We start from the raw sequence: 16,740 nt of genomic DNA, 5'->3' as shown, positions 1-16,740 counted from the left end.
AAAGCTCCTTCCTCGCTACACCGGCCCATACCGCGCCCTTCCACAAGTGGTTTACGTGACGTACGATATTGTGCCCGCTGGTCCCGCAATAAATTACTTCAGGTGCAAGGTCAAAATTAATCCGAAGCCCCACACTACAGCGGCACTCACGATCATGCAGCAGTTTCGGAATGAAAAACAAAAAAAATGAATCTAAATTTCTTAAATGAAGAACACGATAAGCGGCTCATTTGCGGGGAGGTGTGTTAGACGTGTTCTAGCGTGTTGCTGCAAAACCGCTTGGATGAGCCCGATTAAATTACACGAATCAATCACCTTTCGGCGCCTATGTCGGACCGCATAGCGGACTGCCAAAAAATGAGCTCGACTGTGAAACTATGCCTTGCGTGACCCTTTTAATGAGAATATTGCTTATGCGAATCATTCCGCAATTTGTCCTTCGTAATATCTGTGCCTGTTGTTTTTGCTTCAATTTTATTTCATGTTGAGCCGTTGTTCACCGTGAAAGTGCATCACAAAGGGCAACATATTTCTGGATCTTAGATGCAAGCGCTGTGTTTTTCATACACATCTTACCTGCGCACCATAGATGTATTGCATGCCCTTTAGGAGTGTGCATTAGTCCATAAATACGTTCTCACAGAAAGTGAACGGGTGGTCAGAGAAGCAATGTTTCGCAGCTGAAAGCAGTGTTTCACGAAGCGCACTTGTCTCCGCCAGGGAACAACTGCACGTTGCCACCGTCGTTGCCTTGGCGCAGGCAACGCCCTATTTCGAAACGCAGGCTCCAGCCAACGACATCCCGTCATCTGACGAACTTTGTTGGTTGCCTGTATATGGACGCGAATTGTCATCATAAACAAAGTTTTTTTGTATCTCCCGCTCATCACTGAACAAGGCGTATTGTGCTTCAATTTGCTACAGCAACCACGTGGCAGACACGGTCATCGCCTACAGCTCTGTGGGGTGGACCGAGGGTAAAGGAGTGTGCTACAGCCACCCACCTTCCGTTTTCGACAGCAGCGCGTACAAGGCATCTGCTGCCAAGCAAGCCGGCCGGGCACCTGACATCGTGAGTAACGCGCTTCCGTTACGAAAAACGTGACCATCTATAAAAAAAAAGCAAGGTAGAGGCGTGCAAGTTTAAAAAATAACGAATACGACTCCAATAGTCTCTAAATTCATGTGCGATTCTAGCAGTAAATATTCGACGTTGTCGAATATTCTTCTCTATCGAATAGTACAATGGAAAAGGATTACTGCCGTCTGTAGGGAGGAATACAGATTCCAAGCGGAAGCTCTCGCACATGATTTGGATGCAGGAAAGCCGCAACTGCCTCGCGTAGGGCAACATTGGCTGAGCTAACGTATGGTGTAGACTGTTTCTGTGTAGTGCAGTTTCCGGTCGTTAAATAATCCTGCTTCGCCCTATGCAACACGCGAATTTGTTGTCTCGATGTAGTCAAAGCAACATATTGCTTGGTCGATCTCACGATATTTGGATTCTTTAAAGCGATGGACCAAATCTGCCAAAAAATACCTGTAGGCTAATCCGCCGGTCAACGAAAAACATTTGAATTATGAGACAATATACTCACCGGAACCACGACATGATTATGAGGAACGCCGTATTAGTGGATCCTGAAATAATTTTGACCACCTGGTGTTTTTGAACGTGCACCTAATGGCCGACACGAGTATTTTCTCTCTTTTTTTTGCATTTCGCACCACGTAAATGCGGCCGCCTCGGACAGGATTCGGTCCCGCGCCCATGAGCTCAGCAGCGCAATTCCACACACAATTGACTACCACTGGGTTATCGTTCAACGAATGTGACACTCTGCGACGCGCATGTGGCGAACTTTGTTTCATTATCATTTCATGAGATAGGATGACTACGTAATAGTTACATCTAATCTACAAATTTCAATGTGTTAAAACTGAGCAATATTTGGCATTCCATTCGATATTCGAAGGCCGTTTATTTCGGCAGCAATTATATATGCACAAGAAAGGGGAATTTCCTCCATCGGTGTCGCCGTCAGGTTTTGTATAAGTCACCGATTGCTGTAGCTGCGAGGAAAAGCTCGCGAAGGCGAGCGCAGAACACAGTGGCTTGAATCGGCGCGTCTTCTCGCGCGTGCAGCAAGGGAGGCAAGGGGGGAGGGCCGGTGAGATGTGCACGTGCTTGAGGGGGAGGGGGGAGGGGGTCCGGTTAGTGGGCATTTCCTCTTCTCCTCCGGCTGTGGCGGATGAGCACGGCAGCCCGCGCCCTCCCTTGGAGGTCGTCTGTGTGATGGGTTCGAAGGCTGCCCCACCAGAGATAGCTGATGGCTTCGTGTGCGTTTTCTTCATTGAAGTCACAGGCAGCACGAAGGCGAATTCACTCCTAGCATTGAAGTCACAGGCAGCACGAAGGCAATTCGCTCACAGCATTGAAGTCACAGGCAGCACGAAGACGAATTCACTCACAGCATTGAAGTCACAGGCAGCACGAAGGCGAATTCACTCACAGCTACATCACCACGCCAGCGCTTTGACGACGGTTGCCCGCGGTCATCGATTGAGATGGGTCCGTGTTTGCCCATGCGCTCGTGACAGCATGCTTTTAATTTATTTAGTAAGCGAATGTTTACAGCATTGTATCCACCTGATAAAACTACTACCCTTACTTCGTTTAGCCATCTAATTTGCTATCGCAATCGGTGCTTCACCTTTCGAGTGAAAGTGTCTTTCTCAAATATTTGCGATTGATTCGATGGAAATATTCTATTATTAGACGCCCCTATAAGTCTGTAAGCTACAGCTTATAGGCAACAGTTTGTTACATATTTCAGTACGTTGATGCCATTCTTTTAATGTCAAATCATAAAGTGTACTCGGCAGCTATCGCCAATTCATGGAGAGATTGTCGACAGAAACGACACGTTGCTGTAGCAGTCGAATTACAGTCAATAGCAAAGAAGCTGCAGCATGGCCCATCTGAAGATGACAGTCAACGGTAATGGGTTAGCATTTATTCAACGTAGCCACACAACGCAATGTCACCGTCGACACGACGAATGCATGAGGCGTCAACTGTAGCGGGACACCTTTTTCGCGCTTGCCTAAGAACACTCGGCGTTATCCAGGGCCGCCACCGCGAAGCGCCGAGTATTAACGGATTGAGTTGCTGCCTTTGAGGAAACCCTGTGGTGGTTATTCCGCAAATATACCGAAATATACTTAACGGATCATCGAAACATGAATCGCCAAGGACTTTGTGTCGAGAACTTTTATTACTTTCCTTTTTTTAATCTAAATGACTAAATTCGGGGGCCGATGAGCTAATATTAGCGCCGCTAGATAGGAAGACTCGGTATCTCATACAATTGCATGAGTGTAAGATTTGGTATTTTTTCTTACGAGACTGTAGTCGACTGCTCTTCGCTGTGGACTCCCGTCAGTAAGGCGGGCAAGACGAGAATATTTTGCTGGCATCAATCAGTGCCAGTATTTACAGCTCGACTACATTACAGTTGAACAAATCATAAACACTGAAGCCGCTTATAAATTCGAGCATATTTTTTTTACACTAACTGGTAAATCTGCCTCATACAACGCCTATTGTTGATATATCATCATGAGTATTGATATTTGTTTGTCTGTAAATATTTCCCTGATCGTTCTCACGGTCTATGCATCTCAGAACAACAGATTGCTGTAAGGGGTAATGGAAGTAACAGAGACATGCTTACTGGAAAGCGAAACAGTTTTATCGACAAACTTCTGGCACATTGCCACCATCGCAACAAAAAATACACAGTAGAGAAGGGAGGTAAAAGCTATATGCTGTTACGAGAAAACGGAAGAGAGAGAAAGTACGCGCAATCGGGTGTCGGTTCATGCGAACACGTCCATGCGCCGACTTGGAGTGCTCGCTCAGCTCCATCAGGATAAAATAAGGCCATGCACAAATTCTCAGCAGCACGAAAGTTTCGTTTGCACTTTCCGTCGAAAACGTTGCATCACTGGCGTGAAACATGTACTCTACAATAAGAAAACGGTCCATTTCTGCATTCTCGCTGCAAGTGGTCCGCTACCGGGAAGTGGACGCCAGAAGGCGCTCAATGGCGGCGTGGTCACGTGCTCAATAATGGCAGCGTCCATGCAGTGGCGCTGTAAACTGGTCCATACAGCCACGCATGTAATTTGTCTTGCACAACATAGAGCTTACATGCGGGCGCGCCATGGGCACTACAGGTGCGCGATGCGAGCGCCACAACGTAACGAGAACTTAGGCCCGTATTCTAAAACAGCACTCGATTCGAAGCTCTAGCTCACCTCCACCGAGTTAAGAACAACACCGCCCATTGACTGAAGAAGGCACTACGCCTCTCAATAATTCCCACGAGGTGTCAGCGAACCGCAGTAACATCTGTCGAGAGGCAACGCTGCCGTCCACTTTCTCGAGTCGAGGTGGAATGTGGGGTGCCGGGACGTTCTAGAATCCTAAGGTTAATCTCGCTCCTCCTTCAAACTAGTAAAGTGACAGATATTAGGTTCCGCAGTTTACCGTCCCGAAGCGAATACCACAGGTAAGGGGGACAGTAAGATGAAGGCGGAGTGCTTGCACAAAGTATCGTTTCTAGCAGCTCAACACGGTAGTCTTGTAAGTCCTCTCGGGCAATGACGGCACTATGAACACACGAGACAGTCGGTCTGCTGAAAATATTCCTTGACGGGGACATTTTCTGAGGGTCGGGGGGGAGATTAGATGAAGGGCACCTCAGAAGGCACTTCCTCCGTGCCTTAGACGAGTTGGGTTCGTTCACATGACTTTGGTAAAAACGGCTCAACACGAGCTCAGCTCGCAGGCGGTATTTTGCCCTTTCTAGCGATGCTGTGAACGAGCCTAATTTTGTCTGAGTGCTTTTTGTTGCTTTTGTTACATGGCAGCACACAATTCATGGAGCACTGCAAGCTGAAGCCAATTTATCGTTTCTTTTTTTGAAGTAAGACATCTTGAAAAAAGAATTTCCATTTTTTGTAAGTATTCGGGATAATAGCATGACACAGAAGAGCTTCACGATGTAGTTGGCGCGTTGTTCCTCGCTCAGTTTGCAGTGGTCGTCATGTTTGAGGGTCACTTCATTATTACTGAAGCTGTCGTAGCGGAAGAAGTGCTCTGCAAAATTCAGGAGACTGATTTATTAGGATTACATATCAACAATAGGCGTGGCATGAGGCAGATTTACCATTCAGCATAAAAGAAATATGTTCGAATCATAAGTGGCTCCAGTGGTCATGGTGTGTTTAAGTATAATGTAGTCGGCCTGTAAACACGGGCACTGACTTATTCAATCAAACAAGTAATTCTCGTCTTGCCCGCTTTACTGACGTGAGTCCACAGCGAAAAGTAGTCGACTGCACCCTCGTAAAAAAAAATACCAAATCTTACACTCATGCAGTTGTATGAGATACCGAGTCTGGTATTATTTTGTTATTGCCAAGCTTAGCGCAGATAATGCTCGGACAGTCGACCGCACAGGTATACGGACGAAGCGTGGAGTGGACGCTTCTTACCCCCGTATTCAGAAATGCAACTTAAGTGGAAGCCCATCATTGACTTCACTTTAATGACGCCTGGCATGAACATGCTCAAACACGTTCACTGCATTTCCTTCGGCGCGTTCATGATAGGCGTCACTTAAGTCAAGCATGGGCTTCAACTTAAGTTGCATTTCTGAATACGGGGGTTAGACTTTGAGCTATTACTTAGATTTTTTTTCTTTGTCGAACACTTGGCATCGACGTTCGTTGTAGAGCGACTTGCATAGGGGATCACCGTTTCTCAAAGCCCCCTTTTTTTTTCGCTGTACCAGCGACGCACCGCGGCCCTAGCTCCTTTGCATCGGTGTGAACTTTGGTGTCGGCATGCCCTTCAAACTGGGCACCAGTGATGGCGGGGCTGGATGCTCACAACGTTTCTTTTAAGGAGTTTTCCCCATATGACTGTTACTTGTTCTCGCACGACGTGCGGTGGGCTCCAAAGATGCATAATGTTCTGAACACAGTGCTGGCCCAGCTATATGGAGCTTACCTTGCAGTTTTGACAATCAAATTCCGTTCAGATCCATCGCTGATCAGCTGTCATAGCAACGCAGCAGTCATGCCTTCTGAAACGGTTCTGTTTAGCATTTCACCAACATGGACCTGTACCCACCCACTGCACACGTGAACATTCTATGAGTTCCAGTACTAGGTAGGAGTTCCAGTACTAGGTAGGGACAGCTAGTTTCCCGTCGCTGCTTGGCAGCCACCTTGCTATAGCTCGTATTGCAAATGCAGACCTATCTGTCGAAAAGACACTTTTACTAAATCATTGTCCAAGTATGCAAAAGCATGGGTTAATGTATATATTTTATTCTGCGCCAGCAGATGCCTTGCATAGCCATCGCCTTCTTCATACCTTGTTTAGTAAATCTTATGTGTGCATTCCGCGCACAGAAAAGTATCGCACAGATGATGAGGAGAGACAAGCAGTACACATCGAATACCAAAATGGGTCTCTCCTTCGAGCTCGGCACCCTTGTCTACACTTTGAAGAAGCCTTATGCGGGAAGCGCCATCACTGAGGAAATGGTCAACGCCGAATGTGTCGCCCTCTTCGTCACCAGCCTGGACGCTGCGGTAAGTCTGTCGCATTCTTTCTTTCACATTCATGAGTTCAGTTTCCCAACGTGCGAATTGCTAGCTTGTACCGCTTATCAACAGCTTCAGCAGCAGTTAGATATCGCTTAATCTGTGGAGGGGTGCAGCTGAAGCAAATGCGTAGCTTCCTATATGCTACACAAATCGTATACCTGTGTAATCGAAATTGGCGTTAGTGTCAAGAGGAAAAGAAATCTGGGGAGGAGGCGGGGTGCAAGCTTACGCGACCTTGCAAGATGGCAATCCAATTTCCAGCGAAGCTGTCCCTGTAGAATAGCTGCAACCAGAATTTTAGCTCCCTGTAATTAATCACATACTTTAAAACGTTGCCCGTATACAACTGACCCGTATTTAACTGGCCCCTTTGTCAACTTGCACGCATATAAAAAAGAAATTTAAAAATATAAAGAAGAAATTTTCAAAAAGGACGTAATCCATTCCTACCTATTTTACATCCCGGTTCATTAGCCAGAGAGTCTCCTAATAGTATTGTCCCTGAATTTTTTCTCTGTTGTGTTCACCGTTCTATCACGGGAACTTGATAAATCCTACGTTGTCCGTAAAATACGCCCATAACGCCCCAGGTAGCTTGCATACCTAATTTACTGCCTAATTTGTATTCAATACACACAGTTAGAAGGTTGACTGCATATTACCCATAGTCTGCCCCTAATTGTAAACAAGTGTAAACAAGGTGCCTTATTTAGTTCACATAGGGTACGGTGCAAACCTATTACAATCCTCGTATATAACGCACAAATCAAGAGAATAAACGAAGCTTTAGGAATTATTTGCAACTCTTCTATTGAGGCGAGGAAAGTTATAGTTTCGTCATACATTGCACCTAACATCCCGTCCATTCCCACCAAAATGGAACTCGGTGCAAAGTAGACGTATTGCGGAAAATTAGGAAGCATAACTGAAAACAGCCATGTGAAATCTTCAAACAGTTAAGAAATTGTTTGAGATAGCTGAATTTGATCCATGCGCATTTAACTTCGCACATTGATCTACGACAGCCATCCCCATATTTTTGCCAAATTTTATCTTGGTGGCTTTTGTAGTTGTGCCAAGGCAACGGGCTATGTTCTGCGTTGCTCATAAAACACACTCATAACTTTCCGTAGCGTTTGCTTGCGTTTTATTTGCAAAAGGCTGCAACAAACACACCAACTTCCAACACATCGACCATAACATTACTTTCACCAAACGTAAGCGGAATGTCTCAATTAGTTTGGAGAACTTGGTAATATGTCTAGTACTACCAAGAACAAAACAAGAGTGGAATAATTATTTGTAACGTTCTTAATTAGGTCAAAAACTTTAACATTCTGTGACGCAATAGATTTCACGTGCTCCAATAAACTTAGTGTGCCCAAGAGTTGACTGGTGATAGCGACCACTTAAGAAATATTTTGTAATAGCTGCATTTCATATACGTGCTTTTGAATTCGTATCCCAACTTGCCAAAATGGTGCATCTATTTTTCGCAAATTTCATCTTGCAGACACTTTTATGCTGATTCCAGCGCCTGCGTACTAACTTTTTCGTTGCTCGTAAAAGCTGAACCATAACGCTCTGGAGTTCTTCAAGACATAATTTATTGCGCAGGCCTTAGCTAACTGAAACACTTTTTATGTTTGCCTGCACAAAACTGACAACAAGCCCCTGAGTTTAATCAAATATAAACTTTGTGTAGCTCGTAAAGTTCCCTCGAAACAGTGGGAAGCATAGTGCTAAATATCCATATGAAGACTCCGAGCAGTTTACACGGCAATGTTTTAGAAACGCTGCCTTTCATGCCCGCGCATTTAGCTTCGCAAAAACGTTCGTTAAATTCGATCCGGGTGGCATTTGCAGTTATGCTGAGGCAGCGTGGGCCTAAATTTGGCTCCGCTCGTAGAGAATCCTCGTAACGCGCCGAACCTCGTGCATAGACGTAATGCACAGCAAATACTGCAATGCACCGAAACACTTGCACTTCGCCTGAGCATTCCCCGTAACGTGTCCTTTAATTTCGCCAGATATTAACTATATATGATATGATATATGATATGATATGATATATCATATGATGTGATGTGATATGATATGATATGAGTTGTTTTGGTCACCGACCACATCGAAAGCCCAGGATCACCGAAAACACCGAGAACACCCAACAACAGAAACCTCGTATTACAAAGGAAAATACACAACACGAAAAACGATGGTTTGGTAATTGTTTGCATCGCTTCTAAGTAAGCCTGCAACGTTAAAGTTTCTCCACGCACTGCATTGACTCGGCGTCATGTGTGATTGTTCGAGGAGCCTGAGAAACATTACAAATAACGGTACCATGGAACCCTGCGACGTTTGAATAGGTAATATTTTAAAGGTGCTTCAAATTAGCATACAGTGAATAAACATTTACTGTTTGTCGCTCTAGCACACTCGCTACTGCATCGAAATATAATCGCGCCCAGCACAGTTCACCGAGGCGACCAGGAAAATACAAACTACGCGAATCGCATACGGCATGCACATGGGGCGAAGAGAATTCAGTAATTATTTGCAAGGCACATAACAACCAACACTTCAAGCTTTAGGCATTCGTCACCCGTCGTGAGGCCCGTATTTCCTTGAAAAATGAAATCGTTGCCGTCTTCGGTCTTCGCAAGGAAGCGGGCGAACTTCGTGAGCGTTTCACACAACGCTTCTGAGCGGTTATTGCAGCTACCGCTGCTGTTGCTGATGATGAACTATGACGACAGAAACGTGTCTGCATTACACCCCCCCCCCCCCGCCCATCGAAATGCGACCACTAGAGCCGCGACCCCCATCCCTACCTCGAGCTTTGAAAAGCGCACGGCAATAGCCACACCTGCTGCTTCAGCTCGTTACTTGCAGCTCACAATGCGGCATCATCGACGCCTGGATAAAGCTTACGCGCCGCGCCGCGCGGCTGTTGCTACAGCAGACCCCGAATTTCACCGACGCCACCTATGCGTTGACAACAAGATACTCGAATCTACAGGATATATGGTGGAGCGAACGGCCATGCGTTGTGATTTTCTGTACGCTCGAGGCGACCGGAAGAGACCTAACTTTGCCGGTTTTGCTTGGTTATGTCGTAGCTGCACATTCGAAGCGATGAAACACGGGCCACATGTGATCGATACCCAGATGTTCTTTTTCAGCCTTGCAAGGGCGATTTGAAGTTGAGGCGAGTTGAACTGTTCACGGGCGTCAACGTGGCACAAGTGGCAAGCGATAAGACGAAGGCCATGTTCTTCGAGAGCGAAGACACCCTCAAAGCAAAGGTAAGTTCACGCACATCTAATTCATACACGAAGAATATTTTTTTGAGTATGCGTGTGCGCGCGTGTTTGGGTTCTAAGGAGCGGCAGACGACGAGCGTCACGTGACGTGAGTCTAAACGCAGTAGGTCACATGGTCACACAGTAGGTCACAGTCACATGGCGGAGCACGTGCGGTCGGCTGTTACAAATGCCAACTAGACCACGTTGGGTCCGTGCAATGTACATAGAGCGAATAGGGACAATTTTTGTTGTTGTTCTTGTTGTTTGTTGTTGTCAAGAAGTCCCGAGTTCATCGGCAAGCATCAAAGGCGTGTCAAAAAATATACCTAGTGAACTTTTCATTTCAGGCTTTCTTCTAGCAATTTATTTACCTTGGAAATGCTTATTCACAAGGTAAGGGGAATTAAATTTATGTTTGAGACAGCATAACAATGCCAACCCTGCACAGAGCGCAACATGTACCAAGCCATGCCCCGAGCATCCGTAATCAATCCAGCAAGTCCGTTCTCGTATCTCCCCAGTGCGGCCGCAATATGGCAAGCCCCGCTGCCAGTTTCGTTCGTATGGCGCTAGACGTTTCACGCTGCACCTTTAGGCACCGTACTACGTTCTGCTCGAATGTGCGTGCCACATTTATGAATTAGAATGTGTGCTTCTCTTATGATAGCGTATTCCTTTTGACTTACAGTGAAAAACGCGCCGGTATTTATATGCAGATGCCATAGTTTAGATGCCAGAACGTACCCTTTGTCTGAGGGAACACTGAAGAAACCTTGCTGCCGTAGTCTTGCAGGGATGACGCACCATTTGGCGCAAAAGCACGATTGTTGTGCAAGAAGAAAGAAAATGAAGTTGGCCGGGGGTTCTGCTTGCTCAGAGACGTACCGACCTGTGACTTACCCATTATTGTTCGGTGCCGAATCGCCCTCTTTGCCATCGTCGTACATTACGACGATTCCATGGAACTACGTATGGGTCGACTCAAGCGCAAGCGACGGGCCCGGTGAAGCCTGCTCGCGAAACGGGTCAACAAAGCGAACGCTGCCCTTCAATTTTTGAAAACTACTATAGTGAGCTCGCAGCCCTGGCTTGAACGTACCACGGCTTACCAAGCTGTGTTCCATGCTAATGCAGTCGATATCAAAACTTTTATTTCCGCAAAATCCTTCGTGAGAGAGCTTGAAACCACGCTACTCTATGAAGCCGAAGCCGCTAATACCATGACAAGTCTAAAGATTACCAAACAGTCTTTTATGATTTTCCTTCCATCGTTAGCGCCCTTAAGCAATGACGCCGTGGAAGCTTCTCTTGTAGCGCCGCATAGAACTGTTCGATCTGCTGTAACCAAACTACCATATTTAGGCATCGAGCCATTACGTGGAGTCATTAGTAAATGGTTACCGTCATGCGAGAAGTCTGAAACCGTCATTGAAACGGGTCTATCATTCAGCTTGACGGTTAAGTTTCATTATCATGGACACACGGTTAAGTTTGATTATCATGGACACAACCTTGCAGCCATTGCCAGCCTGCAGGTGACTGAGGCCTATGACAAGGATGCGGTGGACACGTGATCCACCGCATCATGCGACACATTTTGCATAGAACAGGAAGTATTTCTCGCGTTTGCTTACTGTCTTTATTGCAAAAACAGGAAGTATTTCTCGCGTTTGCTTACTGTCTTTATTACATCATTCGATGCTCCTGCATTGAGAACGACGTCATGTAGGACGTCCTATGACGTCCTTTAAAGTCCTGTGGGGATTGAAAGAGGACATGCATCTGTGCTGAAATTCTTAGTACTGAGACGTTTTCCGGCAGGTCTGGTGGTTTCGTATAAGCGAAATCATTCTGACAACAATGCCTCGACCGCTACAGAATAAGACTGAAACAAAAGTTCAGCGATTGATCGCGTTTGTTCAACTGGAGGCAGCGAGCTAGGAAAAAAAACACGTGCCTTGGATGATTGCGTTTTCAAGCGCAGTGAATCTCTCCGTGACTAACATAATCGAGATGAAGGTTGGGAGACACGTTTGCCAAACGTGTCTGACTTTTCAATATGTAGCGAAGCACCATTCGAAGCAACTGTGTTGATTTTACAAACGTGTGCAGTTCATTTCTGGAAACTGCGCATACAAGTTATCGACTGACGAAAAGAGCAGATTCGACGCCATCTGCGCTGTTGCTTCTGTTGTACCATAAAGAGTTACCGTGTAACTCAATCCCATAGACGGATCCTAATGCTCCAATGGTCAATGGAGGTATGCAACTTCTCTTTCTTTGCCGCCATCGAACAACGACACCAAAGGCTTCACGCATCGAAGAGATGTGCTGCGCGCCAGCAATGTCCAATGACAACGCCGCCATTGACGATGCGGAATCGGTCTGCTCAACAGCCCGTTCGACAGGAGCGGTGTCGTTTCCTACCAGCTGTAATTGATGGGAGAAGCCAACTGAGTTTTCTGAGAGAAGACCTTTCCAAGCAGTTGTTCGTCGAAGGGGAAGCTATATTGTCCACGAACACGTTCAGGTGCATTCAATATTCAAGAAGCACGAAATATTGAACCGTTCGTTTGAAGCTGTAGAGGCTGTTCCATAGGTAACACCCTATTGTCGACGTTGCCAAGATTTCCGATATATATCGGCCAAGAAAGTGAAATGCGTCTGGCTGAAATCTTTCCTTGCGCAAAGCTGGAGGAAGCCGAAATAAATCATGCACATTCGAGCAAGTTCGCTGTAAATTAAGACGGAAGCATTGGACACTTTGCTAATGTGCGCGCAAGATGCACAAGAAGACTTCTTTTTGTATTATTGCCTATCTTGCGCAGCATGGTAATAATTCAAGCATGAACCAACTAGTATGCAACAAGGTATGACTTCAACATATTGGACTACGGATTGGAGCAGACCAAAGGTGACGGATTTTCACAACTCAAGTCAAATCTCAGGTAAACTCCATTCTTGAAGCCACAAACAGAATGTTGAGCCGAAGTTTTCAAGGGGCTACAGACAAAGCAGCAGATCCGGGATCTCAAGCCTGCATAATAGGTGTGCTACGTCAGTACAGCGATCAGTTCTATCCCCAACAATTGAACCTATGATGAAGACATCTGAACCCGTTTTGGGTTTTGCAAAACGTGGGAATTTGTGGTGACCGCGATCCACCACAGAAATGAATTATGCCTGACGAGCTCAGATATTGTATCATGAGTGTTGAGGAACGCTATGGGAACTCAAAACACAAACCCCTTTTCCAGCATTTCTACCATTCCTAGGGTGGTGACGGCCCCCGAGATTTGCGCGCGCTGGCGCGTCCAAATATCGAAAATCGCAAAGGGGTGCACCCGGTTCCTTGGAACACCTTCACATGGCACTCGCCTCCACCGCATCGTAAAGCCCCTGAAACTTCGTAAAGTAGCCAGAAGAGGGTTATAGCGCCGAAAAAAACACAACACACAGCAAGCGAGACGGGACAGGCGCTGTGTGTTTTTTCGGCGCTATAACCCTCTTCTGGAAACATGCACCAACTAGCCCCCCAACAAGTATTACTCAGTTACCCTTCGTAAAGTAGCGCCACGCTTTGAAGAATGCCGCCTCCTCCTCGCGTGCTCTGGCCGACGCCGCGTCGCTATTGGCCTAATAGCATCACGTGAGCCCTCGCGCCGTGCATCAGCGCCATTTTTGCTCGAGAAGCGTCTACGGGTGGCGAGTAGCGCGTGTTGGCGTCATTACTACGCTCTAGCAGTGTAGGCGGCGCCACGGTCGAGGAGGCAGCGTGAAGGAGAGGAGAAAAGAGGGTGAAGCGGAGGAGGATAGTGTCGCCACTTTACGAAGTTGAAGGGCTTTTACCGCATCGTAAAGCCTCTACCTACGCAAAAGTACCGCCATCTCCTCTCCTTAACCGTTTTTTTTTACTTTTTCATTGAGAAAGCAAGTGGACAGTGGCGCCCCCTCGAAAAGCTCAGTACGACTGGACAGTTACTGTCCGTGCTATCACTAGACAGCAATTGACCAATAGGAGATGCAGAAAAGAGAGACGCGGCATTGATCAAAGGATGGCGGTACTTTTCCGAAGGTAGAAGGGCATACCGCATCGCGGCCCACGAAAGACGCTGAGTTTTAACGAGAAAGCTTGCCTTGGTGCACAGCATTCGCTGCCAGCGTTTCCCGGTAACCATCACAGTTACATATGCTGCAGTTGCCGAGAAGCGTTAAAAGCAGTAAGGCATCTTTGAATGCTAACGCGTTCCACCCATAAAGGAGAAACTTGAGCACCCTCCAATTTTTTTTTCGTCGATGGGGCAGCTTTCTTTCGGAAAGAACCTCATGAGGAACATTCTGTAGCTTTGTGCTACACTCTCCCAGATCACGTTCTCCTCTTTCTTGAATGTCTTGCACGAAGCGCCTTGTTGATTGCCGGTGCAGTATGGTAACGTAGCCGACGCTTCGTCCTACCCGCGGGCGCACATTCAAATGTAAGAACGATTGAGAGGTGGCCAGATTGTGTTCTGTAGGTGAGTTGCCTAACGCGCCTTTCCGGTTCCGCACGCAGTGCCTCAAACTGGCCGAGAATTCCACCTTCCTGCGGCCGGACATGTCTTTGTTGCTGGTGAACACCCACCTCGGGGACCCCAAAGACAGCTGCCCCGGTCTGGACGGTCTCGAAAGGGGCGCGATATTTTGGCGAACCGAAGTGGTCAAGAGAGCGCTCAATATACCGTGACCCCGAGCCGCGAGCATGAAGCTTGCGAGAAGTTCCAGACTGTGCGGCGCCAGGGGCGACGTGCTTCATTGTGCCTTGTCTCATCTTGTGCGGTAAAATGATCGTCTGGGCAACTGCATTTCTTTTTTGTTCGCTGTCATCACATAGCCTAGCCCAACTATATTAAATTTTCTCTCGTCCATGCATTCCGCGCTGTCTTAAACCAGTCTGACCGAGTGGCTTACAGCAAGCAGCGGCGCTTTTTAATTTCAAGCCTACGGAAACATTTTATCCAGGGCGAGGTGACCAACGAATGGCGCGGGCGTGGCAATAACCGATTCATGAGGAGTGTACTAATAGCCGCGTGTACAGACGTTACAGCTTCCTGTGCAACCACCTTTACAGCATGGATTAGTGTTGCGCGCAGCGCGGCGTGTATTCACGAGGAAAGTAAACAAGAGAGGAAAACTGTCCCGACATGATGGCGGAGCAACGCCAACTTACGGCTTCACTTAGCTTCAGAAAGAATGACGTCAGGGCCCCTCCTCAGTTTTTTCCTTCATCCATGGCCGCCATTATGCAACGAAATCATGGCCGCCACAGTCCAGGAAAGAAAGAAATCAGCAAAAAGAGGAGAGCCTCCCACGTCACTTCCTCTACACTTTTCTCCTGGCGCGCGGAGGGGTACGACCGCACCGACAATGCTATGGGAAGACCACGTATAACGAGGATTCCTGAAGGGTAGCGCGCATACCACAACCGGCAACTAGTATTTCTCTGTGGTTCACTCCTTCTAGTTGCACGAAATTTAGGCGCAAGCCAAGTCGCAGGCCGTCCAAACGTCTTAAGCTTGTAGCGCCCTCCCCATCTCGTTACCAATTACCTGCTCAGCGTCACTTACATGGCTAGGCCGACGCTGTCCTTTCGCCGCATTGCGGCCATAAAAATATTCTTCAAGCGTACCGATATTCTTAAACGCAAATAGAAGCCTGTACATCGTCCTTCGAATAAAACGCCCACACAAACACACGTAGGCACACACCGCGCGCGGTGCGAAACGTGCCCAAACACGCGCAGTGCACGAGGCAATCAAAGCGGTGGGAACGAATTCCGGCGTGTATTCGGGTCAGCTGTATTTCTCCTTCGCTCCTGAGGCATAAGCCTACAAGTGGTGACGTAGGACTAATACGATGACTGATCCGCCCGAACCCTCCACGGAACAGGACCCACGTCCGAAGGTACTCGTTTTATTTGTCGTTTACAGCTTCGCTGTGCAACCACCTTTACAGCATGTATTAGTGTGCATTTGTTATGTGTAAATAAAGAACTCTCTGCAGAACAAAACCTTTGTGTGCGATGAATGTTCTTCTCAGTGCAGGTTACGATAGGCCAGTTGTGCCACCGGCGCGTGCTCGGAGTCGCATCATCATCATCATCATCATCATCATCATCATCATCATCATCGTCGTCGTCATCATCATCATCATCATCATCATCATCATCCTATTATATGTCCACTGCCAGGACGAAGGCCTCTCACTGTGATCTCTAATTACCCCTGTCCCGCAGAAACGCATTCCAACTAGCGCCCACGAATTTCCTCATTTCATCGCCTCAGCCAGTCTTATGACGTCCTCGACTGCGCTTCCCTTCTATTGGTACCAATCAAATTTTTTAACTTGTGTCCTCGCAAGAAAACAAAAACGAAGCAGCTCGGTTCCACTCTTCGCTCTCTCTTTCTGTATATCAGAGAGCGCGGTGGAGCCTATTCAAACAGTTTTTCACCTGGGCGAGGAGGCATCCGACACGTACGCACGCGTAAACTCACGGCCGGACAGGCCAGACTGCGGCCGTGATAAAGCTTCGCCCATTTACCTCTAACGGCCTTGCTTTCCTGCATGGCTTACCACGGCATCTACGCCATGGCCGCCGCGTCGCGGTCTCCTCCGTGACAAACGCAGCATGCACTTCCTGTTCGTTTCCCGTGCTTTGTCAGGCTTTCGTTCGTCTATCTCGACGCGTCCGATGCAGAGACGCACGAAA

At 47.2% G+C, this 16,740-nt stretch overlaps 1 protein-coding gene and 1 long non-coding RNA gene across 2 annotated transcripts in view; one reads left to right on the top strand and one right to left on the bottom strand.

Annotated features, from left to right (window-relative positions):
• The window catches only part of LOC139053058 (uncharacterized), a 41,800-nt gene extending 26,897 nt beyond the window's left edge, over positions 1–14,903 (top strand). Inside the window, exons 8-11 of the mRNA XM_070530194.1 lie at positions 925–1,072; positions 6,490–6,672; positions 9,873–9,995; positions 14,548–14,903. Coding sequence (XP_070386295.1) covers positions 925–1,072; positions 6,490–6,672; positions 9,873–9,995; positions 14,548–14,718 — 625 coding nt within the window. The 3' untranslated portion in view covers positions 14,719–14,903. The remainder of the gene's footprint in view (positions 1–924; positions 1,073–6,489; positions 6,673–9,872; positions 9,996–14,547) is intronic.
• Positions 1–16,740, bottom strand: part of LOC139053063 (uncharacterized) — a 407,344-nt gene that overhangs the window by 383,776 nt on the left and 6,828 nt on the right. The window lies entirely within an intron of this gene.

This window comes from Dermacentor albipictus, unplaced genomic scaffold (genome assembly GCF_038994185.2).
Source record: "Dermacentor albipictus isolate Rhodes 1998 colony unplaced genomic scaffold, USDA_Dalb.pri_finalv2 scaffold_63, whole genome shotgun sequence".
NCBI classification, from domain to species: Eukaryota; Metazoa; Arthropoda; class Arachnida; order Ixodida; family Ixodidae; genus Dermacentor; species Dermacentor albipictus.
Note: the sequence above shows the minus strand (reverse complement) of the source record. Positions and strands in the feature narration are given on the sequence as shown.